Here is a 27794-nt window from a genome sequence, read left to right as displayed (position 1 = left end):
CATGTTACTTGACATTAAGACATAACATGTTACTTGACATTAAGAAGCAGTGTGAGAGTCAGAAGCAAATACATTGGAAAACAAAACGTTGCTACCTTCTTCAGAGACACGTCGTACCATTCCGACATTAACTGCAAGAATAATACATAACATCTTGTAAAGCTCAGACGAATGTTCATCACCCTGACCTTCGACCCTCTGATGCTGACGGGGAAACCGGGTCAAGGCGCAGTGATGGTAAACATACATAATTCCGTGTCATGAATGTTTTCAACAGGGCTATTTGTATTTACTATCCTCACCGCCGTGGTCCACTTTATATTTGAAATAAATCATCGAAATTAAACAAGTCCAGCAATAGTTGTCCCTCGCTGTGAAATGATACTGTAAGTCAGCACTGTCATGGCGGCTTGGACACACTTGATACTGTATGTCAGCACTGTCATGGCTTGGACACACTTGATACTGTATGTCGCCACTGTCATGGCTTGGACACACTTGATACTGTATGTCGCCACTGTCATGGCTTGGACACACTTGATACTGTATGTCGCCACTGTCATGGCTTGGACACACTTGATACTGTATGTCAGCACTGTCATGGCTTGGACACACTTGATACTGTAAGTCGCCACTGTCATGGCTTGGACACACTTGATACTGTATGTCGCCACTGTCATGGCTTGGACACACTTGATACTGTATGTCATCACTGTCATGGCTTGGACACACTTGATACTGTATGTCACCACTGTCATGGCTTGGACACACTTGATACTGTATGTCACCACTGTCATGGCTTGGACACACTTGATATTGTATGTCAGCACTGTCATGGCTTGGACACACTTGATACTGTATGTCAGCACTGTCATGGCTTGGACACACTTGATACTGTATGTCACCACTGTCATGGCTTGGACACACTTGATACTGTATGTCGCCACTGTCATGGCTTGGACACACTTGATACTGTATGTCACCACTGTCATGGCTTGGACACACTTGATACTGTATGTCACCATTGTCATGGCTTGGACACACTTGATACTGTATGTCGCCACTGTCATGGCTTGGACACACTTGATACTGTAAGTCGCCACTGTCATGGCTTGGACACACTTGATACTGTATGTCACCACTGTCATGGCTTGGACACACTTGATACTGTATGTCACCACTGTCATGGCTTGGACACACTTGATACTGTATGTCGCCACTGTCATGGCTTGGACACACTTGATACTGTATGTCAGCACTGTCATGGCTTGGACACACTTAATACTGTATGTCGCCACTGTCATGGCTTGGACACACTTGATATTGTATGTCGCCACTGTCATGGCTTGGACACACTTGATACTGTATGTCGCCACTGTCATGGCTTGGACACACTTGATACTGTATGTCACCATTGTCATGGCTTGGACACACTTGATACTGTATGTCGCCACTGTCATGGCTTGGACACACTTGATACTGTAAGTCGCCACTGTCATGGCTTGGACACACTTGATACTGTATGTCACCACTGTCATGGCTTGGACACACTTGATACTGTATGTCACCACTGTCATGGCTTGGACACACTTGATACTGTATGTCGCCACTGTCATGGCTTGGACACACTTGATACTGTATGTCAGCACTGTCATGGCTTGGACACACTTGATACTGTATGTCGCCACTGTCATGGCTTGGACACACTTGATATTGTATGTCGCCACTGTCATGGCTTGGACACACTTGATACTGTATGTCGCCACTGTCATGGCTTGGACACACTTGATACTGTATGTCACCACTGTCATGGCTTGGACACACTTGATACTGTATGTCGCCACTCTCATGGCTTGGACACACTTGATACTATATTGCATATGATCACATCCGTGTTCCAGGTGCTGGCAGGCACGAGACATCCATACTCAGCCACAGTAGGGATTTAAACATATTTTATTCACAATGAGTGAATGGGATTGGGCACAGGTTCTCCAACTTAGGACACCTCCCAGATTTTAACACCATCGATTTACAGTTTGCACTAAACATGAAGAGAACAGAAGGAAAGAAAAGAATGGGAAAGATAAGTGAACAGTGAGAACAATATAGTTTACATAAACCTTTTTGTATTCACTTGTATAACTTTGTACATGTAATGAATTGTTTATGTGATCTTTCCTGGTAAATCCCCATTTCCATTGACTATCAAATTGAGATCAGTTGGTGTATTGTCGGCTATACTGCTTATGTTTCTAAGTAGAATGTATCTTTCTTCCTGAACCAAGTCGCATTCACAGAAACAATGATATGCATGTACATATTTACCACCACATAATCATTCTGCTGCGTCTTTAATTCCCTGTCTACGTAAATCATAATTCCACTGCCTACCCTTGTGTCTTAGCTCAGTATGTATAACATTATATTGTCTATGTTCAAAGGAGAAGTACGATTGGGCCTTGGGCTGATTGTGACTTATAAGTGTCTTACAATGTGGAGTTCTGGTTCTTTCATTGAATGGTAGCTCATTCCACAGCTTGATGGTAGATGGGGGACATTATGAGGGGTATTTGGATATTTTCCGAATTCTCGAGGGTGTATGTGTGTTTGGAAAATAGCGAATTTGGTCAAATACAATAAAGTAAGATGGGGCTAAGTTGTGATATATTCTATATAACAGACACATTTTTCGTTTCCTTCTGTGTTCTTACAAAGTTCCACAACCAGTTTTGAAATATAATCATAATCGGGTTGTCTTCCAACATCAAGCTGAGAAGCGGTGAAATAACTGAAATACCTTTCAAAGCGGCGTTAAACCAAACTCACTGACTTACCCAACATGACATTGGTCTGATCAATGATTACCTAGCAACATATATCTCGTTCTAGATAGCGTTTCCATCAACACGCTGTTGAGCTAGTCCAGTATTCGGCAGCAGTGTTAGCATGAAGGCGCCTCAGTGTGTCGGGGTGAACTCATCAAGGCCACACACGGGAATGTATCATGTGACAAGTTCCTATTCATGTTCATTTTCTGTTCACAAATCATTCTGCGAGTAACTCTGAATGAGAACTATACTAGTCTATGTGAATCCCTGCACGGGGCTTTTCATATATTCAGACTACGGCTCGACTTAAAGTTTCAATAGCGTTTACGCAAAAGGGGTTAATTTCTACTTTGTTCGTATTGGCCGAAAGTTCGGGACTGTTTAAAATAAACTACAGCTAATCTAGGTTCAAGTAAAAGATGACCGAATCCGAGCACAACAGAACCGTCAAGGTCTGTCCATCAAGGTCTCTCCATCATTATCTGTCCATCAAGAACTGTCCATCAAGGTCTGTCCATCAATGTTTTTCATCAATATCTGTCCATCAAAGTCTGTCCATCAGGTCCGTCCGTCAGGTCTGTCCATCAGGTCCGTCCGTCAGGTCTGGCCATCAGGTTTGTCCATCAAGGGCTGTCCATGAGGTCTGTCCATCAAGGGCTGTCCATCAGGTCTGTCCATCAGATCTGTCCATCAAGGGCTGTCCATGAGGTCTGTCCATGAGGTCTGTCCATCAGGTCTGTCCATCAAGGTATCTCTACCAAGGTCTGTCCATCAAGGTCTGTCCATCAAGGTCTGTCCATCAGGTTTTTCATCAAGGTCTGTCCATTAGGTCTGTTCATCAGGCCTGTTCATCAAGGTCTGTCCATCAGGTCTGTCCATCAGGTCTGTCCATCAGTTCTGTCCATCAGGTCTGTCCATCAGGTCTAGCCAACAGGTTTGTCCATCAAGGGCTGTCCATGAGATCTGTCCTTTAAGGTTTGTCCATCAGGTCTGTCCATCAGGTCTGTCCATCAGGTCTGTCCATCAGGTCTGTCCGTCAGGTCTGGCCATCAGGTTTGTCCATCAAGGGCTGTCCATGAGGTCTGTCCTTTCAGGTCTGTCCATCAAGGGCTGTTCATGAGGTCTGTCAATCAGGTCTGTCCATCAGGTCTGTCCATCAAGGGCTGTCCATGAGGTCTGTCAATCAGGTCTGTCCATCAGGTCTGTCCATCAAGGGCTGTCCACGAGGTCTGTCAATCAGGTCTGTCCATCAGGTCTGTCCTTTAAGGTTTCTCCATCAGGTCTGTCCATCAGGTCTGTCCATCAAGGTATCTCTATCAAGGCCTGTCCATCAGGTATGTCCATCAGGTATGTCCGTCAATGTCTGTCCATCAGGTTTTTCATCAAGGTCTGTCCATCAGGTCTGTCCATCAGGTCTGTCCATCAGGTCTGTCCATCAGGTCTGTCCATCAGGTCTGTCCATCAAGGTCTGTCATCATTCTTCCTCAAATTGACAAGGCATTTGTAGGTACGGTTGCCTGACTAAGAAAACAGCCTGCCCAAAAGATGGTGGCGTGAAAATAGTTATGTTTTGTCATTACTATGCTCTAACCCACTTTCCTCACGCCCCGTCAGTTGTATTCCAGTCTCAGTGACCCTGTCAGTACTATGCGTCATGACTCACTGACGTTTTGAATTCGGCTCATATACAGATGATTATAGGCGGTGAATCACACAGGTTGAATCTGTACCCGGTGCGACGTTAGAGCGGGGTGGCATATGCCTGAACTGTACATCAGTGTATATAATGTTTTTAAACTGTTGATATTAGCCTTCGCATTTCAACCCAAACTTAATCCCCAAACGAGCACCAACTCCACAGCAAAGACCAGCCCGTGTTGACTGAAGTACAGATCAGATGGTAACAATGTGTCCTGCCATGAGAACCAATTACGTTTTATGTTCACAAAACTTTGAAGTAAGAAATGGTTGCAATGTTGCATGTTTATATTTCTTTAACACTTTTAAATATGCTCAAGTACGCCTTATTAGACAGGGATAAAATAGTCTGTCCATTTTCTTTTCGGCAATTTTTCTTTTTTATTCATGTAATTGTTTCCAGTGCCTCGGTCGTATTCAGGATTGATACATATAATGGTGTTGATTCTGATGGGTCAGTTCACCAATGGCAATAATGAAAACCTTATGGATATCGACACTCTGCAGTTTCCGCTGAACTAACTCCTCGCCTCTTAGGTGTGAGCCCTACATTGTTATACTTTACCCACAAACTAAACCTTGCCCTTTAATACCCCATCATATACGGATCCGTGCAACGCTACATATACCTCTACGGTAGCAACGGGGAAACTCCCAAAAATGTCTTTAAGAAACCCAGTAAATCACTCTATAGCCTAACGTCATGGTTTGACCTAACGCCGAACTGGAAAAGTGCCAATGTTAATAAAGACCTGTGCTTAAAGTAACATATCTAATATTATTACGTGTGTACTTTCTGTGAAATGTTCATGTCAGGATTGTTTTGTGACGGGAGATTCAGCCATGTTTCTGGTTACATTTGGGATACGCGGCCTTAACACGAGGACAAAGATTTACCGCGGGAGTGTGTGTTGAGAGGGGGATGAGACAAGGAGTAGCTACATCACGCCCAGTATTCAGACGCAGTCACCGTGACGAGCGGGTGAAGCCAAGGGTGAGCAGATCTCGACTTACAGGACTTGTAGGTCTTAAAATAGTATCTGAATGTAGTGAAGCATTCCTGGGTACATGTTTGTGAATTTCCGCAATACTGTGACAGTAGGCAGTGCGAAGGTGTTTTGTGGTGGCGACGTGCAAATGTCTTCACACACACACACACACACACACACACACACACACACACACACACACACACACACACACACACACACACACACACGCGCGCGCGCGCGCGCACGCACGCACGCACGCACGCACGCACGCACGCACACGCACGCACACACACACACGCACGCACCAAACACACACACACCACATACTCATACACACACAGCACATTCACACAGACACACACACGCACACATACACCATTCACATACACTCACACCACACATGTATAATGCGTGCAGCGTGAAGTGTCCAAGAGGTTAATCACGCCCCCGTGTTAAGTACACACATTCCTACCCAGTGTTGTGTACAGGGCATGTATGTGTACGTAGCCTACTTCATGCTGTGCAATGCATATATACATAATCACCTCCGCTGTTGCAGTGGCACGTCCTTCACACATATGCGTGTATATATTTATATACATGAGAGAGGAGAAAAGGGCACAGAGAGAGACAGAGAGAGAGTGCAAAAGGAGAGGACGAGAGAGGAAGAGAGAAATAGAGAGAGGAAGATGGAGAGACACACACAGAGAGAGACAGAGAGAGGCAGAGAGACACAGAGAGAGACACAGAGAGAGAGAAGGGGGGGGGGGGGGAGGGGGCAGGGTCAACTATTTCAGAGAAGGCATAAACTTCTTGTTATTTTACAAGAGAAGCCCAAGGCTCTATTTATCATGTAGTTTCGCGCTGATACTACATGCCATAACATGGAAAGAAGACTGAGTGTTAATCACGCAGGCTGATAGTTCAGACATACAGTGTATTGTGTTGGTATATATATATTCGGATAAACATAGTACTTCTTCTCTAAATACACAATAAACGTTGATCCGACGCAATCCTGTATTTTATCAAAGGATCATGGCAGATACGATGCTTTAATGATGGACATTTGTGAGCCGGCCACACGACTGTGATTCTCAGCAATTGACGTTTAACGCTACTGCCGGCCCATACCGACACCTGGTTAGAGGGATCCCATATCACTGTGTGTGGTTGGCAATGCAATCCTGGGCCGTATTCCACAAAGCGATCTTAGTGCTAGGTTGGCCGTAACTCCCATACTTTGACAGAGGCTTACGATCAATTAACGTTAAGATCGCTTTCTGGAACAGGGCCCTGGGTGACGTTGTACAAAGCGATCTTAGCGCTAAGGTGATCGTAGCTCCGATACCTGAACATAGACTTACGACAGTCGTAGCGCTAAGGTTCAAACTTTATCAAAATTATACAAGTGATGTCTTTCTGTGCAGTGGCCTATCACACGGTGTGTAGCTATGTGTACAGCTAAAGTTTAAGTTCTTCATAAACCTGTTCCCCAGATCAGAATCCTGACACAGGACTACATATAAGTCTAAGTTACAGTAAAGTCATGACATCCGCAAAGTCCTAACTTAGTCCGTTGATGATATTTATTTAGTTTGAACATACTCATTGGTTTATTTCACGACATTTGCAAATCATATCACAGCATTCGTCAACATAGGCACGACAACATGTACATCTGAGGTGGCTTTGAACAGCTGTTAGAATATTGGTACACATCATATATATACTGTGAACTCTATATCTAGACTGCCACCTCCTCTGTATGTTAAATGAAACATCGATGTGCACGACTTTACTATAAATTTCGAGATAAGGGTATTAGGGAAATATAAAAATGTCTACACAACACTTTTTTCTTGGAGGGTACTGAGGCGGAAACAACATTCCATCTATGAATGCGGCCTGAGCTATTTGACACACTGAAAGTGATGCGCTGAATCTTGTGTTCGCGGTCATGCTCGACTTCAAACCTTGATAGGCCTGTATTCAGAGAAAATTAAAAACAGATGAATAATCTAAATTTAGATTCACAAGTCACGATGTTGTAATTGTTGACCTCGGAGCAACTGATGCAATGTATATCACAGCCTACCCAATTCCATCAAGACGTGGTCGTTGTGTTAGGAAAACAAATTAATAATAATAATAATAATAATTATTATTATTATTATTATTGTTTATTGTACATTTATTGTATATGTATATGTGTGTGTATATAATAATAATACAAGCGAAGTGCCATCTCAAGTGGGCCCATACTGAAGGAGAGGCTATCTGAACGACCACTGCATCGAGTTTATGTGCAGTGTGTTGAGAAGATCAGCAATCCTGCAGAGTCCTTCACTTGGATAAAGTCGTCTGGCCTGAAAAGTGAAACAGAAGGCTTTCTGTTTGCTGCTCAGGACCAGACACTTCCCACTCGAAACCGTCAATTTGTGATTTTGCATCAAAATGTAAATATGAAATGTAGATTATTTACAACACATTGTCAGCGGATACCCAGCTTTGGCCCCAACACAGTATTTTAAGCGACATGATGGTGTAGCTCGATCATTTTATTACCGTCTTCGCCATGCTTGTGGTTTTGACACAGAGGTCCACCCATGGTACGACCCGGAATATATAGATGGCGTTATGGAAAATGATAAATACAAAATCCTTTGGAATAGGCCCGTATCCAGCCTCAGACGTATCCAGGGCAACAAACATGATCTTGTCCTTTTTGATAAATCCAATGAAATCATTTATATTATTGAATTTTCTGTCCCTTTTGACACCAATGTGATTGACAAGATTCAGGAAAAACACTGCAAATATGCGGACCTCGCTTTCGGATTGTCACGCTTGCATCCCAAGTACCAAATTGTCTGGCTCCCCACTGTTCTCGGTGCCTTAGGTTTGGTACCTCCCAATCTGTTCCCTGACACCGGGAGAGTACCTGGATTTACTACCAGGAATAGAGCCTTTCTGACAATCTAGGTAATGCAGAAGGCTGCAGTGTTGGGGAGTCTTCACATTCTTTGAAAACCTTTCTGGTTGGGTTTCACTAGGCAGCACTTGCTTGGAGAAGTTCAATTCGCTGTGTGGGCTGCGTGTAGAGGGGGCAATGGCCCTGAGCTGATGATGACCCTAACCAGCCTGAGCATGCCAGGATCACCCAAACCCTCTTTGCTGTATTTATTAATTTAATCTGTAAATAATAATAACAGGCTATTTATATTTCGCATATTTCCACACCACTCAGGAGCATGCTAAAAGCGCTATTATTTCCCCGATCACTGGATCAGTGTGCACTGAAGAATCATGCTAAGCTCCCAGGGGAGTATACAACCCAAGCTTCCTGTTAGGTGCTAGAAGGTTAACAACCACACTGCCATCTCATCCTACCGGGTACCCATTCACTGCTGGTGAACAGAGGTACATTTCGAACGAAGTCACTTGCACAGGAGACGCCACATGTGTTACATGTGTGTGGGGCGTGACCGAAACCCAAGAGACTCCCAGGAGTCAAGCTGTGCACGGGACCACTTGCCACGAGATAAACCTAAACGTGCCACTAGTTAAACCCACAATGAAAAATAATACAGGAGCGGATAATGCTATATGGTATGTATTAATCTCCTGTGTACAAAACACTATTGGTCAGAATAGACCCTGGTATCTTGATGTTGTTTAATTATGTAGTGGGTCAAACGAAAGTCGAAGTATATCATATAAGTACATTTTGTACAAAGCAGAAGTAATAGGCGTGAGAGAGACAGGGAGCGGACATACGGATTTGGGAACAACATGTTTTGAAGGACAATGCTATGGTCAGTTAAGCCTCAGTGTGTCGCGGAAGTCAGGTCTATCACTACCAAATGTAGCACTGATTGGTACAAAACAGCTGATGATCAGCTCTAGTCACTAGTATGGATTTTGCGGACCTTTTCTGCCATAAATATCTACAGGGAGACAGGTGTGGGGTACCGTGAACCTATTCTGACCCAAAATCCGAACAGTAAGGCATGTAAATGTGCATTCAGGACGTATTCTGCCCCGGGATCGCAAATAGTTTGACTAAAGTAACACCAGTGTAGACAGAATAGCTACAAGAACTCGGAGCTGACGTAGATCATCTAGATCTGTGTTGCTGGAGAGGAAAGGGAACAAACAACCAAGCTGAAGAAAAAATGAAAATAAAGACGGTTTGTTGTGAATACATCTGTGAAAGGCAAATATTGGGTGTGGTGATATTTGGGGCGTTGTCGTGAAAGAAGGCGGGAACAAACATAGAATCATGAAAGCGGGAATAGTGGTGACGCGATCATGAACCAGAACGACGTCGTGGAGGAGGTCGGAGGCTGAGGGTCACAATGAACCAGCGTTTATATACATGGTATATCTTCAGTGAAAACAGAACCTGGATTGGGGCAAATAACATCAATCAACAACTGCATTTATTCCTATTTCATATTCAAAGGTACATTTTCATTACACTTATGCACCAAAAGGTCCAATCTTTCAAAATGTCGTTTCAAATAATGTTTCAAACGTTGTCTTGCACCGCAGTCCTGGTGGTAGTTCAGATGGCCTGTTTCCTTCCATACTTTATCTTCACAGACAGAGCTGCTGAGAAACTATCTCAGACCCTGGGCACAACACATACGTGTCCTACACAACCACGGCACAACAACGACGTGGGAAGGAGTGGTGTTATTTGTACATGTGTATAGCAGTACTGCGCGAATACGACACACGGGTCAATGTCGGTGGATGTGCGGTCGCACGGGTCTAAGAGATGACGAACAAAGTGCCCCAGTCATTGTCCACGATTTTTTCAATGAGAAATAGTTCACGAACTGTTAAATCCTTGTGCGCGTATACTCACACACACATTCGGCGGAGTGGGTGAATTTGTCATAAAGGAATAATAATGTTCAAAGAGCATGTGTGGCATATAGAAAAGTGACCATACAGCACTTATGATGGACAATGGGCACTGACCAAGCGTGTCCTTCAATGACCTGAGTTCGGCTGCTGACTCACGCTGGGTACCCCTGATTGTAGGCAGGCATATTTAGTGTCTACAGCTGTATACAGTGGCAGTTGATGGCATGTCGTTAATTACATCCACACTACAATTTGCCACCTTCTCCGGTTATAATCCGTCTACGCGGGACACTGCCTAATCCGGATCTCTGTTAATACCGGACAAAATTTACGATGCCGAATTACATATGTTCATTTATCACCAAGTAAAACCTGTCTAATCCGGATTCCTGACATAGTTTATCTTAGAACTGATGCTTTCGGTACACACGTGGCACTCGGACGTCTGGTCAGCTCATCACCAAGCAATGTGTTTAGAGCGTACTACAGTTAAAAACGTTCAGACACACGACATGACATACCTCTGCTCTCATGATTAGGTCTGCACTGGGAACGACAGGGTCTGGATTAACGTGAGCTCGCTATTTTTGTATTGAGATGCACATTAACCAACAACAAGTTACATCATCTATGCCAACAGTTGCTATAGTAACGCATGGGACACCTTGGTCCAAGGTCCGACAATCCGCTGTACAGCATCAGGTACTGAAAGTGTACCAGGATGAGTGTTCGTGGGAATCAATTATTATCCCCGAAGAAGATCGGTGGTGTGTCAGCATCATTAAATGTTCTTGCTCATTTGTTTTACAGCAGGATGCATCTGCCTCCTATCGGTGCCACTTTGGGCTTTCTTTCGTTGGTGCCACATGTGGGGCTGGACTTACCCTTTTCGCCAACAATCGGTGTCATCACGGATTTTCTGTGATCCATTTATATAATTTTCACCGCTATTTTGCCTTTTACGCCAACTTGAATATCTTTCGTCAGATAATAGAGATTTGTTATTGTGTGGCTTTGACGTTTTATATTTTTTGCCTTAAGCCGCAGGACGTAAAGATGTAACTAGTGTACTGTTGAAGGCGGCGTTAAAACCAAGACTCCATGACATACCAGCTTAGGGTTAAAGCTCAGTAAGTGTATTATAGCATTACGGACTTGACAGTTGTAAGCCAACCTGGGAATCTGTCATTGACATTTATGACATGAGCAATGAATTATCACAAATATAAACAGCTCTGTGACCCGGCATGATACCAACACCATAGCTGTGTTCCGCAATCTGCTTGGCGCATGTTCAAGTAATTCACATAACAGCGACATTTTGTTTTGTTTGTTGTTTAACACCGCACTCAGCAATATTCCAGCTATATGAAGGTCTGTTAATAATCGAGTCTGGAACAGACAATCCAATGATTGACATCATGAGCATAGATCTACGCAATTGGGATACGATGATATGCATCAACCAAGTCAGCGAGCCTGCCCACCCGATCCCGTTAGTCGCCTCTTACGACAAGCATATTCGCCTTTTACGGCAATCATGGGTTGCTTAAGACCTATTCTCTACCCCGGATCTTCACGGGTCTAAACAGTATCAGTTTAAAACTAGAGATCTATCATGAATGGATCGTGCCTTGATTTAATGGTCCTAGCAATCCTACGTATATGATGTGTATAACGTTTATGAACCTGTATTTCTGGTTCATGAAGACATCATTGTACAATTGCATTGTTCCTACATGTATTATACAGTTACTTGGAACACCACCAGGAACAAGGAACGATTGATATGAAGGCGGCATAAATCAAGTAGAGTACGAGACCCTGTGAACACTGACTGACCTGGGTTATCACACCATGTGTTGGGGCACTGTGACCTCCCTGCCCAGCTCTGTGCGGTGGGTGGTTCAGAGAGACCACCCCGACCCCCCACGCTCCACCAGTTCTGTACGGTGGGTGGTTCAGTGAACCTAACCCAACCCCCAACCTCAACCCCCACCCTCCATCAGTTCTGTACGGTGGGTGGTTCAGTGAACCTAACCCACCCCCCAACCTCAACCCCCACCCTCCACCAGTACTGTACGGTGGGTGGTTCAGTGAACCTCCTCCAAACCCCAACCTCAACCCCCACCTTCCACCACTACTCTACGGTGTGCGGGTCAAAGTGAACACTCCCCAGTACTGTAAGACGTATGAGCTATTTGAAACTATTTCCTACAACAAATAATGTAGTAAGAGAAAACCAACTCCAATTGTGTGTTAGTTTCCTTCCAAATGGTGCCCCATATTATAACGTGGCGTTTATCAGATATGGACATTTTAGCTGTCTGTTCATTGTGTAGGTGGAATGTATTCGGCCAGTAGGGGTGTATGCTAGTATCGGGGAGACGTGACATGACGGTCTGACTTGTGACAGCTATGTCTGTTTGATGACCCCGGTAGCTACATTACCAGTAGACTGTGGGGACATCATAGCCTGCTTGTCGTCAGGGTGTTCACACGTGGAACAGCTTGAATCGAGATTGATCTACTGCTCTGGCGAGACTCTCTAATTCGAAACACTAAGTATCATCCCTCCAACACTGAGATATTGGGACCCCAGCGCACATGTTTCAGCCGTCAGGTATGGGCCTGTATGAGGGTTATTTATTTACAGCTGTACTACGTCAGGGCATAGCTACATTTACGTCGGTTGCTGTTGCTGTAATTCAAACACAACTCGCGTTATCGGTCAGAGTATGTGTGGGTGAGTGAAGGCCGTTCTCAGCAGGGCTAAGGTGTACCAAGACGTGTCAGTTTGATTTTGAAAGAAAGCCCAAAGTGATGCTACAAGCATTATTAGGCTGAATCTTGGATTCGAACCCACAATCATAGGTTTGTGACGCGCCGACGCGATGCATCTCTACATAGCGAACTGAGCCTTATTCGACTGGAGAATCCTTGCCTCCACATCACCCAGAGGCTACAACATCCACAACAAGCCACCACTGACATGATACAAGGCCCACGCAGGTAGAGAGCCAGGTATTGGTACACAGCCACACGACTGCAGTTGTAGTGAAAGTAGTTATGCAACTTTCGGTAATTTCAGTTACGTGTTTCTGTAGGGGTCTGTAGAGGGCTACATCTTGATCATGGAAACGCCGATGGCAGGTCCCGCTGTCAACAATTCAGCCAACATGACGACCCATGGTATCAAATAATTCTCTCTCTCAGTGACAACAGCAGACTATATCTGTGTTTTGTACATGACATGTGGTGTGTGCATGGCATGTGGTGTGTGCATGACATGGGGTGTGTACATGACATGGGGTGTGTACATGACATGGGGTGTGTGCATGACATGTGGTGTGTACATGACATGTGGTGTGTACATGACATGGGGGGTGTACATGACATGGGGTGTGTACATGACATGTGGTGTGTACATGACATGTGGTGTGTACATGACATGTGGTGTGTACATGACATGTGGTGTGTACATGACATGTGGTGTGTACATGACATGTGGTGTGTACATGACATGGGGTGTGTGCATGACATGGGGTGTGTGCATGACATGTGTTGTGTGCATGACATGTGTTGTGTGCATGACATGGGGTGTGTGCATGACATGTGGTGTGTGCATGACATGTGTTGTGTGCATGACATGGGGTATGTACATGACATGGGGTGTGTGCATGACATGGGGTGTGTACATGACATGGGGTGTGTGCATGACATGTGGTGTGTGCATGGCATGTGGTGTGTGCATGGCATGGGGTGTGTGCATGACATGGGGTGTGTGCATGACATGTGTTGTGTGCATGACATGGGGTGTGTACATGACATGGGGTGTGTACATGACATGTGTTGTGTGCATGACATGTGGTGTGTGCATGGCATGTGGTGTGTGCATGGCATGGGGTGTGTACATGACATGTGTTGTGTGCATGACATGGGGTGTGTACATGACATGTGGTGTGTGCATGACATGGGGTGTGTGCATGGCATGGGGTGTGTACATGATATGTGTTGTGTGCATGACATGGGATGTGTGCATGGCATGTGGTGTGTGCATGACATGGGGTGTGTGCATGACATGTGGTGTGTGCATGACATGGGATGTGTGCATGTCATGTGTTGTGTACATGACATGGGGTGTGTGCATGACATGGGGTGTGTGCATGGCATGTGGTGTGTACATGACATGTGTTGTGTGCATGACATGGGATGTGTGCATGACATGTGGTGTGTGCATGACATGGGGTGTGTGCATGACATGGGGTGTGTGCATGGCATGGGGTGTGTGCATGACATGTGTTGTGTGCATGACATGGGGTGTGTGCATGACATGTGGTGTGTGAGTAGGGTGAAGTGTAGCACTGCACGGTAAAGGTGAAATGCTTTGTATTGTCAATAGCACGGTTAGATACATTATAGCAGGTGAAAATAAGATGGCGGTGCCTTGAAGGCATGTTGAAGATGGCCCGATGCGATGCAGGTGGTAGATGTGTAGTTTGTTGACAGACGGAATCATGATAATACCGTGTAGTGTCATAAATACCACGACAAATACCGAGGCCGACCACCTCGATACATGATAGATTACCGGGAACATATTTCCACCTGCCGGGATTGTCGATGTGTCTCGCTGATGACGGTCTCGTTGTCGTTACGTCAAGCAACATACAATACCGACTACATCCACCTGGGCTCTGCACATTCATGCAGGGATGATGAAAGCAATCAAGCACAAGAGGGCAATACATTGAGAGCACAATTAAATCAACTCCACGGGGACCGTCATCAGACATGAACGTACACTTACAATGAAGGTGAATCAATTTTCTTTTCAATTTGTTTTATCCAAACCAAAGTGTCCGGTGGTCTTGGGAATGAAACGAAAGAGTTTTTACAGAACTCATCTTGTAGGTAAAGTCAGCTTTTTCTCCCTGTGGCGGGGAAAAAGACATATTTTCGGAAACATTCAATTGCTTGTCCGAACTTATGAATTTGGGAAACGGTGGATCTGTAAACCAAATACTTAACAAATCTCGTTTGTCACTTTTTACGAGAATCATTCCGTGATCTCCCAACAATCCAACTCGACACGCCAATTCTCAAAGCTAGTGCACATGATAAATAGCTTATGCCAGCATCCTGACTGCCACCGTGCATGGGGGACGTCTCAAATCAATCACCGGGCAGGGGGCGTCGCGCCCTGTGGGTAGCTGTGTCAGTCATGTCAGTTGAATTTGCCGCGCAATTGTTGAATCCTGAGACGAGACGGCTCCTTGATGCTGGCATTGACTTCACTTGCCAGATTTACATAAACCCGCGTTTTGAGAAGCTTATTTCCATCACTAGCTAATCGATAATAAGAATAAGTATAAGGGGAGGGGGGGGGGGGGGGACCTTCCTAAACGTTCCTGGTTGTCATTGCAAGTTTGACTGCCTGGTCACGTCAAGGTACGCATATGAAACTTCAAATCAGTTTAGATTAAATTTCATACAGTACTGCAATCAGTTTATATGAAAGGTAATGTATCACTGATAGCAACACTTCATCGGCTTGGTAACAACACGGACTTGTATATAGGTCCGTGGTAACAACAAACCCACTTTCATTGACACGGGGGTAAACATGGCTGCTTGAGCATGAGGTTATTATCATAACGTAATAGCGATCGTTTTGACGTACTCAATAAAGACCGCATTATGTTGCCGCGAGTGGGTGCAGCTAGGAATAAGTCTTGTATTCATACATTAAGCCGGGTTGTTACATGGTGTAACATGAATGAAACACCTTGTTGGTTCAGTGCTCAACGACCGACAATTCACGCAAAGAGATACAGGAGTGGCGGGTGGGTCATTGAGAGCTACCATAGATCATGTACAGTAAACTATGGTTATAACGAACTCAAAGGGACTACTAATTTTAGTTCGTTATAACCGTAGTTCGTTATAAACATATATACAGCATAACTACAGCAAATTGTCGGGACCAAAAAGTAAGTTCGTTATAAGCGTGTTCGTTATAACCGTAGTTTACTGTAGTTGACGCCTTCAGGGTGGGTTCCCTGTCACAGATGGGTATTGTAACTTCTAATGCTAGGTCAGCATGAATCTTATTCAAACTTATGAATTACACACGCGAAATCAGCAACAATTAGACTGAGAATTAAGTTCAGCAATCGGGGTACACGTTTACACCAGATCCACCAGCAGATAACACATTCCGGCAGGCTGGGAAGACCAACCGCTAGACAACTGTGAGATGGATGGTCACCTGTTAGCAATGTCGCCATCTATCAACTTACGAAATGTGAACACATAATATATAGAGGTGTTTTTCTTTTCTTACTGTTATACAGAAATACACGCATGGTACCCGGAGGACAGAAAGCCTTGAGCGGATGTGGATGAATATCGTCGTACACCAACACTTAAATACCTGGGCTTGTCCGTAATGGGCTGGTTCGTCAGACTGTGTTTTGTTGTTTAACGCCGTACTCAGAAATATTCCAACAATATGACGGCTATCTTTAAATAATCGAGTCAACGGACATTCCAGGGACTGACAACATGAGCATCGGTCCACACAATTGGGATACGATGACATGCATCAACCAAGTCAGCGAGCCTGACCATCCGATCCCATTAGGCGCTTCTTACGATAATCATAGTCGCCTTTTACGGCAAGCATATGTTGCTGTAGACAGGGATATATAATCGAACCCAGGTTTTCGGCACTCTCAGCACATGCTTGAACAATCGGCTTAACCATCGCCCCTAACACATATATATATTCTTTGAATGTAGTATTTGATTGTAACCTTCGACGCATTTTAGAATACCTAAAAAAAGCTTAATCATAAGAAAATATAATATGATAATTGAAATACAGTTTGTTGAGAGCGTGTTTTACAAAACAGGGAAACAGTCCGAGACAGAGATTCAAGTCTGCTGATGACGAGACATATTCCAGCTTAATCGCAGAGACGTGAACATACCGTATATGGACGAGACAAACCAATGACTGATGTCATGAGCAAAACATACACGTCGAGGTACGATGACACGCAACAATCAAGACATCGAGGCCACGTGTGTCGTGTCTTCCGACAAGCAATATAATGCTGGCGACCTATTCTAATCCGAGTCTCCAAGTACAGTACAGTTGTCACTGCGACCTCGTCTCTGCGTGTGTGCTGAATGATGTAGTTTCTGGATTGCTGGCTGACTTTACCATTGTCGCAACAGATAAGGGAAACGTATAACAGAAAACGCCCATCTAAATGTGTGACCACAAAATAGACGTTAAGCTGAATCAGTAATAAAAACCATTTAAATGTTACCAACACGTAAATACTCTTATGCTAATGTCTCCGTCACGACATTTCCTGTTAATAAGACATGCGATATTCACAAAACCGGAATACCAAGGTCATTTAAAGAACAATCAAAGATCGCATTGCTTCACTGTGCTGGAGTCAACACCCACCCCACCCTCCATTGTATACACCCTGACCCCCCTCCCCCTCCCCGCCACCGCCTCCTGCCCCGGTCACAACGTCCCTGAACCAGAACTGGTACATTACCTGGCGGGTGTTTATATCGAGTTACACCCGTTCGTTCAGGTGGAGCATCAGTTCTGCACTTGTGTGGTGGTTTGTGATGTAACACGTGACCTCTAGTTCACCTGACCTGAATAATATATTGTGTGACATTCTGTGTGTGTTGGAGTGAGCTCTGTGTACACTGACTGCAGGAAACCGGGCCTAGTGTCTCATGACAAATATCATATAATTCTTGGCAGTATTTTTAAGCTTAGTATTTAAGTATGTACTTGCTTTAATGAACGATGAAGACCATTTTGGTGTCCCGCGCCGTGATATTACTGTGGAGTGTTACCGGGAAATTGCTCACTCACTCACTCACTCACTCACTCACTCACGGTAATGTCTGGCCATGGTGGGGAAGCAGTGTGACAGTGATGGGCGTGTGCCGATCTATACACATGTAGATTTCCCTGTTCTAACATGGTGTCGACGGGTGGTGGGTAGGGCGTATGGCCTTCTGCTGTCCCTGTGTGTTACACTAGATGCATGACAGGGTGGGGTGCGTTCCGCCATGCTTTGATATAACGTGCCTCTTCATGCGTTAATGTTTGAAATTTATACTTGTCATGATGGTCACGTGACAACAGAATAGTTTTCAAATGTAAGTGTCTGGATTCATAGAATTCATTTCAGTCTAGCGTTTAATAAAAATTATTTCAACAATATCAAATACCACCATAAATAACATAAATGTATATCGTTTTAATATATTCACTTAAACACAATGCACCTGTACCCATCTAAGTTCCATATACAATGCTACACGTTAAAATCCAAGCATGTGAGAGTATTACTGCAGGAACGGTATCAATGTAACACAGTATGCGCGTTAATTGACACAAGCAGCCATATGCATTATGTACAAGGGATTGTGTAAAGAAAATCACATGTGAAGGACTATGATAGACTCGGTGTAAGCCTTCTTTAGCCATGTCTAGCTGGTTGGGGTTATCGTACCCCACCGACGCACAGAGATGGAAAATCTTGATGCAAACACCTAAAAGTGTTATAGACACAATTCAGACACGCAACATTTAGCAAGAAAGACAGACTAAATACATCTATGAGGGGCGTTCTGAAATAGCAATCCGGCTCAACGATAAGACAGACTTATCTACCGAGGCAAGCACAGGTTTCTCACGGGTAAAATTCACGCCCCTCCGCCGCGGAGAGGTAAGCCTTGTCGAATATGGCTTCGGATCAGTCTGAAACAACTCATGTTATCTGTGCCGTCATCAGATACCTTCTTTCCTGCCTGGACGGGTATCTCGTCTGTCTAGTCATCAGATATCCCTGTCCTTGGCTAGACTGGTATCCCGTCTGTCCAGTCATCAGATACCCATCTCCTTGGCTAGACTGGTATCTCGTCTGTTCAGTCATCAGATACCCTTCTCCCTGGCTAGACTGGTATCCCGTCTGTCCAGTCATCAGATACCCTTCTCCTTGGCTAGACTGGTATCCCGTCTGTCCAGTCATCAGATACCCTTCTCCTTGGCTAGACTGGTATCTCGTCTGTTCAGTCATCAGATACCCTTCTCCTTGGCTAGACTGGTATCCCGTCTGTCCAGACATCAGACACCCTTCTCCTTGGCTAGACTGGTATCCCCTCTGACCAGTCATCAAATATCTTAATATTCATCCAAAAACCCCACATCCAACCCTAAGAGCGTACACCGCATGTATCACACAAACATGTCAGGAACAATTCTCAATCATCCGTCATTAACTCTTAAACAATATCAAGGCTCACAAAGAGCAAACCCACAACACCACAGAAAACAACACACAAAACAATCTACATCCACACCAAAACACCAAACAACACAAGATACCACACTCTACATCCACAACGCTGAACCCCAAGAAACCAAACACAAATCCAAACGCCTGAAGCCCAGATCTTTTTCTGTTTAACCTAGACTTGATAGAGACAACAATTTCCATTACCGACATGTAAGTACTGTGGAGTGAGAATCAACTGTTTAAGTTAAGCTAAAAGCAACTGCTACCAGCTTTAATGCGACATATATATCTCCATGTGTAGTGTGATACCTAAATACACTTTTATGTGAAACAGTCGCCCGTGAAGTGGCCCTCCCGCTGCTAGATTACATATCAAGGTAGACTGTAGTCTACACAAGTAGGACGCCACTCTGAGCTCTGCCACTGAAGCAGTGAAGTGAATGAAACCTACAGTAAACAGTTGGCAGTGTGTGATATATGAACGGTATCTACATGTTTGGATATGCCAGTATGTGATATATAAATGATATCCAGCTGTTGTGATATGCCAGTATGTGATATGTAAATAATATCTACATGCACAGTATTCAAATGTTTGGATATGCTAGTATGTGATATATAAATAATATAGATATTTTAAATATATCCCATACTGGCATATCCAAACATGTAGATATTATTTATAGTATGTGATATATAGATAATATCTACATGTTTGGATATGCCAGTATATGATATATAGATAATATCTACATGTTTGGATATGCCAGTATGTGATATATAAATAATATCTACATGCACAATATCTACGTTTAGATATGCCAGTATGTGATATATAAATAGTACCTACATGTTTGGATATGCCAGTATACGTCATGAATAGATGCACACTCTGATATGGATATGCCAGTATACGTCATGAATAGATGCACACTCTGATATGGATATGCCAGTATACGTCATGAATAGATGCACACTCTGATATGGATATGCCAGTATACGTCATGAATAGATGTACACTCTGATATGGATATGCCAGTATACGTCATGAATAGATGCACACTCTGATATGGATATGCCAGTATACGTCATGAATAGATGCACACTCTGATATGGATATACCAGTATACGTCATGAATAGATGTACACTCTGATATGGATATGCCAGTATATGTCATGAATTGTTGTACACTCTGATATGGATATGCCAGTATACGTCATGAATAGATGCACACTCTGATATGGATATGCCAGTATACGTCATGAATTGTTGTACACTCTGATATGGATTTGCCAGTATACGTCATGAATAGATGTACACTCTGATATGGATATGCCAGTATACGTCATGAATTGTTGTACACTCTGGTATGGATATGCCAGTATACGTCATGAATTGTTGTACACTCTGGTATGGATATGCCAGTATACGTCATGAATAGATGTACACTCTGGTATGGATATGCCAGTCTGTGACATACAAATGTATACGTGATACGAACCCGTGTTCCATGTTTTCCGGTATTGTGTCTACTGCAATGCCCTGATATGCACCTGCTATGTCCATGACATGTGTCACCGGTCATGTAGAGGATGGAACAGGCCTACATACTAACAGCCAGCACATGGGTTTCAGAATGTCTGCTGTTGGTCTGAAGCCACGTTCATGCTAGTCCTGTTCAGGAGTTGCCTGTTTGCGTTTCAGGACTTCGCCCTCAAAGTAGAGTGCTACTGTGGGGGTGGTATTATAACGGAAACTACTATATAAAAACTTGAAACAATTTGGTTCGTGTGGCACAAATCGACTATTAAAAATGGAGTAATACGGCAACACGCAAAGCCATGTCAGGTGTAATGTAAATATAACTATTCTATAGGCTGTAGCAACACTAAGGTCAGATAAGTAACTATGTCACTACCCCCTGGGTTGTGTTGTGCGTCGTCCAAGTGAGACTCCAGTATGTGTAACAAATGCATTGATCCCGAATGAATGGGTGACTGAGATTGCATGCAAAAGGTACACGGCCTAGTGTTGTAGAACCAATCGTTAAGCATTGATATACGACGCCTCCGTGGACAATATGCCAGTGAAAGGATCTATCTTGCAGTGCTAGCACTTCCGTAGATGTGTGTCAAGGCGATATTACGTCAAACATGATTTCTTGAACGGGGTTCGGGAACAGACCATCCTCCTGGCCAAAACACAAGACAACTGTTTTCCGGCGTTACACAATCACGTAAATAAAAAATATATAAAAATATTAATTTTACTTTTTACATATTTAAGAACTCATTTTTCTATCCATCTATCTGAAACGTCGGTCAACCTACGCATACTTGTGAACTGCTCAGACCCTTTGATTTTAGGGCTTACAATCCAACAACGTAAGTCAGTGGTCAGACGCTTTGAAATGAGGTCTTAAAATTCAGCACAATAATTCAGTGGTCAAACCCTCTGAACTGAGGTCTTACAATCCAACGCTATAAATCAGTGGTCAGACCGTCTGAACTGAGGTCATACAACCCAGCAACATATATCAGTGGCCAGAGCCTCAGAACTGAGGTCTTACAATCCAACGCTATAAAATCAGTGGTCAGACCCTCTGAACTGAGGTCATACAATACAGTAACATAGATTAGTGGCCAAAGCCTCGGAACTGAGGATTTACAACCAACCGAAACATACCACCGGTAAGACCTCTTAATTGAGGTCTCACAGAACAAAATAAGACAGTGGTGAGACCCTCTGACCTATGGCCTTACAACTTCATCCCTGTTAACGAATCTTGAAGCAAGGTCGTCATGTCAATTCACATGCCAGGCTGTGTTGTATGCCATCGTTCAGCCAAGCATGGCAACGTCAGCTACCCTGGAGATACAGCATGTGTAATACAGTCTGTGTAGTGTGACCAGTGACTCTGTCTACCACAGACTTAGTGAGTGAGTGAGTGAGTGAGTATGGTTTTACGCCGTTTTTAGCAATATTCCAGCAACATCACGGCGGGGTACACCAGAAATGGGCTTCACACATAGTACCCATGTCGGGAATCGAACCCGGATCTTCGGCGTGACGAGCGAACGCTTTAACCACTAGGCTACCCGACCGCCCCTCCACAGACTTAGCTCCAGCTGGGTCGACAGTCTGGGATTCACGCACGAGGCTGGTGTGTTAAAGGACTATCTTTGTTAAAACACACTTTGTTTGTCTGCTAACTTATGTATTATTTAATACCCCAATCATGACTTTTTTGTTTACCCCAATTCCTCAAATATTATAGAAGTTTTGGAAAATATTATGTATTCACAAAACAAAGTCTTTAAAATAATTTGTCACTGAAACAATCAGTCACTGGACATGTTAAAGTTCCTGAAACAGTATTTGATGAGGGCACAATACATATGTTTGCCATGTCTCCTTTTTTTAAAAAAAACATGTATGTTTACATTGACTGGTACATGTCTGTCTCACTAACTAAAGCCCAGAGACGGTACAGATCAAAACGTCTCCATCGATTGTGCAGCATGATTATTTTCGTTTGTTTTACTGTTCGCAATAACATCGCCGAAAATAATATAACCGATACATGATGATAAAATGTAAAAATATTAGTGTGTACTTATGAACATTGATTTCTTTAACAAAACTGTTCATGTTTAATGCTTCGTGATGACAGAGCGTGTAAATACTACCAAATCTATAATGGCCACGCACCACAGCGTCTGGAGTCAAACCCACAATATAGTAATCTCATTTACCGTGTGCTGCCATGATTCCTGAGACCATTCAGCATAAAAATAAATGTACCGAGCATGAACACCGTTATGTCGGATTACAGTGAATTGAAGTGCCTTGGTATTAGAGAGTCACAGTCATCCACGACAAGGTGCATTATGGGTAAGAAGGGGAAATAACTCCATTGCCTTCTAAATCAAGAAAGTAAAAGCGACAACACCATTTCTATAATTCTACGAAATCATTGATAAAATCAGAGTCCGTTGTGCGCTTCCGATGGTATCATAAGCATGTGTTTATGAATGACTATCAATTAGTGTTCGGGAAAAGGTGAGCGTATCCAGCCCAAACGGTGAGCCCCGACACAAACACATGAAAGGGCAAGTCAAGTATTCACCTGAAGAAACACGGGAACACGTGGTACAAGTCAAATTAGGTATTTGCATTGGACATAATTTTGACCACTGACGTGCCTAAATTGAAGATGCCGTTCACATGTCTACCATAAAGCATATTTACTGAGGCCTTGAATTTGTAACCCCCATCAAACGTATGACGCTCTTTGAAATCTGGGTAGAAAGAGCATGTTCGAATGTACCTCAAAGTTGTGAAATGTAAGCACCAAAGGCTGGAGCTGCAGGAATAACCCAACATGAAGGGAAAGTTGACTATTGGAAAGTTAAAGTCATCCCTCTTGTCAAACAGTCTTGTGGAGAGTGTTTTGTCACTCTGAATCTTTATGCATAGATGTCAATATGAAACAGATGAGGCGGTCTCGCTGGTCTCTTTATTTCTAGTTCATGATCAGGTGGGGGTGGGGACGGGGGTGGGGGTGGGGGCGGGGGGGGGGAGTACTTTGTTCTGTGCGGACATAACGGATCACGCACCTGCTCCCTCAAGATGGTGTCATGAATAAAGCTAAGCGGATAAAATTACTTTCTATTCTAAATTTAATTATTCTTTAGTAGCTTCAAAATGAACAAAACAATTCCGTAATTGTACACAGGAAATAGAAATGAATAATATAAGCAATACATTCTATTGAAAACACAAATTTCGTAATCGTCTTAACGCGAAATCTCGTCAGATCAGAACAATTTGTTCTAATTGTATCGGTTGATCACGAGAGAACGCCAGATTGTGTGAAGTGTGCACGGCTGGTTAGCTGTGTATAGAATATAGCTTGCAGTGATTCAAGTGGAGATTAAGTTTGATTGTGTTTGGCGTACTGTACTTGTTCAAAGCCTTGTCAAGATTGAGAGAGTGAAATGTTTACCGTATTTCGTCACGTGTGTGTATCGTGGACTATGGAGATGGTGGATTCGACAGGGTGAGTGTGGTATTCATAAGTGGGAGACGGATCAATACAAATCGATTTTGTAGACAATCGATCAGCAATCCCAGTGCGTTAACATAGCAGAGACAATAGGCCTTGATTTATAGTGTTACAGTTAAACTCTCCAAGTGTAACATATAGACATCATGGATCCCATATGTGTGTGTGCTCGCTATCACATATAGACAGTATGTATCACATCTGTATGTGTGCTCGCTATCACATATAGACAGTATGGATCACATCTGTATGTGTGCTCGTTGTCACATATAGACAGTATGGATCACATATGTATGTGTGCTCGTTGTCACATATAGACAGTATGGATCACATCTGTATGTGTGCTCGCTGTCACATATAGACAGTATGGATCACATATGTATGTGTGCTCGTTGTCACATATAGACAGTATGGATCACATATGTATGTGTGCTCGCTGTCACATATAGACAGTATGGATCACATATGTATGTGTGCTCGCTATCACATATAGACAGTATGTATCACATCTGTATGTGTGCTCGCTATCACATATAGACAGTATGGATCACATCTGTATGTGTGCTCGTTGTCACATATAGACAGTATGGATCACATATGTATGTGTGCTCGCTGTCACATATAGACTGTATGGATCACATATGTGATATGAGAAAGCTCCAGGGAAACATACCCCAGGAGTAGGGGAAAGCACAGAGCACCTGTTCTCAGGTAGGACCACCTCAGCTGACAAGGGCCGACAGTAGACACGCGCGTCGTTATCAGATTTCGTGAAATGATACGTGATGAGTTTTCTATGTATATCTACATAAAATGAAAAAAATCCCATTACTGTCGCACCCGAAATGATTGGTCGATGCTTTTAGTGTTTGAGGAATAACGTATACAACAGTTCTCAACTAGTAGAAGACGTGTTATCATCATAATCATCATCATATTCGATGAACCTTCAAAGCCATGTACATTCTCATCATTAACGACGGGGACGTGATGTTCCGTCATTTGTAACACTGCTCTTTACGGTCGCACAAGAAACAACGATTATATACCAAGTTAGATGTATAGATAACGATCGCTAAAATCTGAAACTTAAAGCATAGCCGCCATGTTCTTTACATTATTTAGAATTATTAACCACACCGTTGATGCATATATCTATGAAATATACATGCTAAGTACATGATGCACATCACTGTGGCTTGTAACGCAAATATTAGCAGCAAGACATATGGTCACTATCGGTGTCAGCACAATATGAAAGAATACGATGACCCTGGAAGTAGACATATATTTTGCTACTAATATTTGCGTTACAAGCTCCAGTGAAAAACACATGACACATACACTGAAATACACATGGCATATACGCTGAAATACACATGACATATGGACTGAAATATACATGACATATGCGCTGAAATATACATGACATATGCACTGAAATACACATGATATAAACACTGAAATACACGTGGCATATACACTGAAATATACATGACATATACACTGAAATACACGTGGCATATACACTGAAATATACATGACATATGCACTGAAATATACATGACACACACAACATGACTACTTACCCTGCCGGCCGATGATTTAGCCATGGTGTTGGTGTAACTAGATTATTCCATAAATGTCACAGCTTATTACAGTGCCACAATAACATCTGTCAACAGACAGGTATGCCGTTGGAAGTGTGCCGCCAGGTAAATCTCCAGGTGAAATCGACAAGCTACCAGTGCCTAGATGTTGTCCGTGTGAGTCGACAGCTCGGTCCTACCACCCTGTTATTACTGCATACCACGACTACACAGATTATCTCCGGCTCAGAATAATCCGCTTGACTGGTCTCGTTCTCTACATGTTGCACTGTTGTATTTGTATGCACTCTCATTTATGCAAGACCGCATCCGAATACCATGAGGTGAAATATGTCTAGCGTGTTTACCTGTTCGAAAAGGTCGGAGTATCCTATAGACAGTTGTCACGCTCAGGAAGTTATTAAGTTATGAATAATCCTCCCATCCTGCATGTGAAAGCAGGACAAGACGTCGGTAGGTATTTATACTAAGTTCTCATTAGACCATTCTGCTGAACACACACCATACGTGTCTCCAGTGCAAATAGACATGTTCGTATCAAGCACAACACTGGTAATCCAAGCCTCGTCTTTCACAGACTTGCAATGAGACGGGTGGGCTCCGACAATACGGGTGTAGGGTACAGTAGCGACGGTAGAGTAGGGGTTAACGCTAAGCAAGACTGGAGACCAGTTCGACCCAACTACCCCGCTATTACACTCTTGGTGTGACGATATAGAGAGGTCATAAATAATAGACTGAACTCGACCGTGACGTTACGGAACGGGCGGGTTCACACGGCGGGCCCAATAAAGAGGAAGGCGCGTCACTTGGATAATGTTGGCCCCGTTTGCAATAGCACATTAAGTCGTCTTTTATTTTTACTTCAAATTTTACTCTCGCTTCAACCGCCAGGGCATACAGTTTTACTGTGTAAGTTATCTGCTGTGTACTGTTCGGATCTGAGATCGACTCTTGGGGCTCAACACGGGTGGGTCGGTAACCCGATCGCTTAATTTGCGACATTGCTGCGCATGGGTCAAATGCGGCTATTTTATCACAGAGTTGTTGAATGAGGTTTCGTTGTTTTGTGTCGTGATCCTACATCCCGATTTATTTTTTATCAGTTTGATTCATGAAATATCTCGACGTGAAGGTAGATGTTCACAGTTCCAAGGTATGGGTTGGTCATTGTGTTCCCTGTACAAATTCCCTGTAATTCAGATATGGTCTCTGAGGTAATCAAATAGAACTGATGATGACTCCTGACGTAGCTGCATTGTCCACGTGTCGCCAGTCGTCACGACAAGCGTGTTACATCATCTACATACAATCAAGTCAACGCCTGTTGTATTGTGTTTTCTGTGTGAACGTTGAAGCTACAGTTATG

The 27794-nt window shown here is 43.5% G+C and overlaps 1 protein-coding gene across 3 annotated transcripts in view; it reads right to left on the bottom strand.

Annotated features, from left to right (window-relative positions):
• Nucleotides 1–27116, bottom strand: part of LOC139448234 (myosin-VIIa-like) — a 57178-nt gene extending 30062 nt beyond the window's left edge. The window contains exons 1-2 of one of the 3 annotated variants that reach the window (XM_071229752.1): nt 26405–27116; nt 96–131 (exon numbers count right to left, since the gene is read on the bottom strand). In XM_071229752.1, the coding sequence (XP_071085853.1) occupies nt 96–131; nt 26405–26428 (60 nt within the window). In that variant the 5' untranslated portion in view covers nt 26429–27116. The remainder of the gene's footprint in view (nt 1–95; nt 132–26404) is intronic. The other 2 variants (XM_071229753.1, XM_071229754.1) reach the window with 2 other exon arrangements.
• Between the last annotated feature and the right edge of the window lie 678 nt (nt 27117–27794).

Source organism: Haliotis cracherodii, unplaced genomic scaffold (genome assembly GCF_022045235.1).
Source record: "Haliotis cracherodii isolate W230 unplaced genomic scaffold, xgHalCrac1.p SCAF_7, whole genome shotgun sequence".
NCBI lineage: Eukaryota > Metazoa > Mollusca > Gastropoda > Lepetellida > Haliotidae > Haliotis > Haliotis cracherodii.
This window is presented reverse-complemented; position numbering and strand designations above follow the sequence as displayed.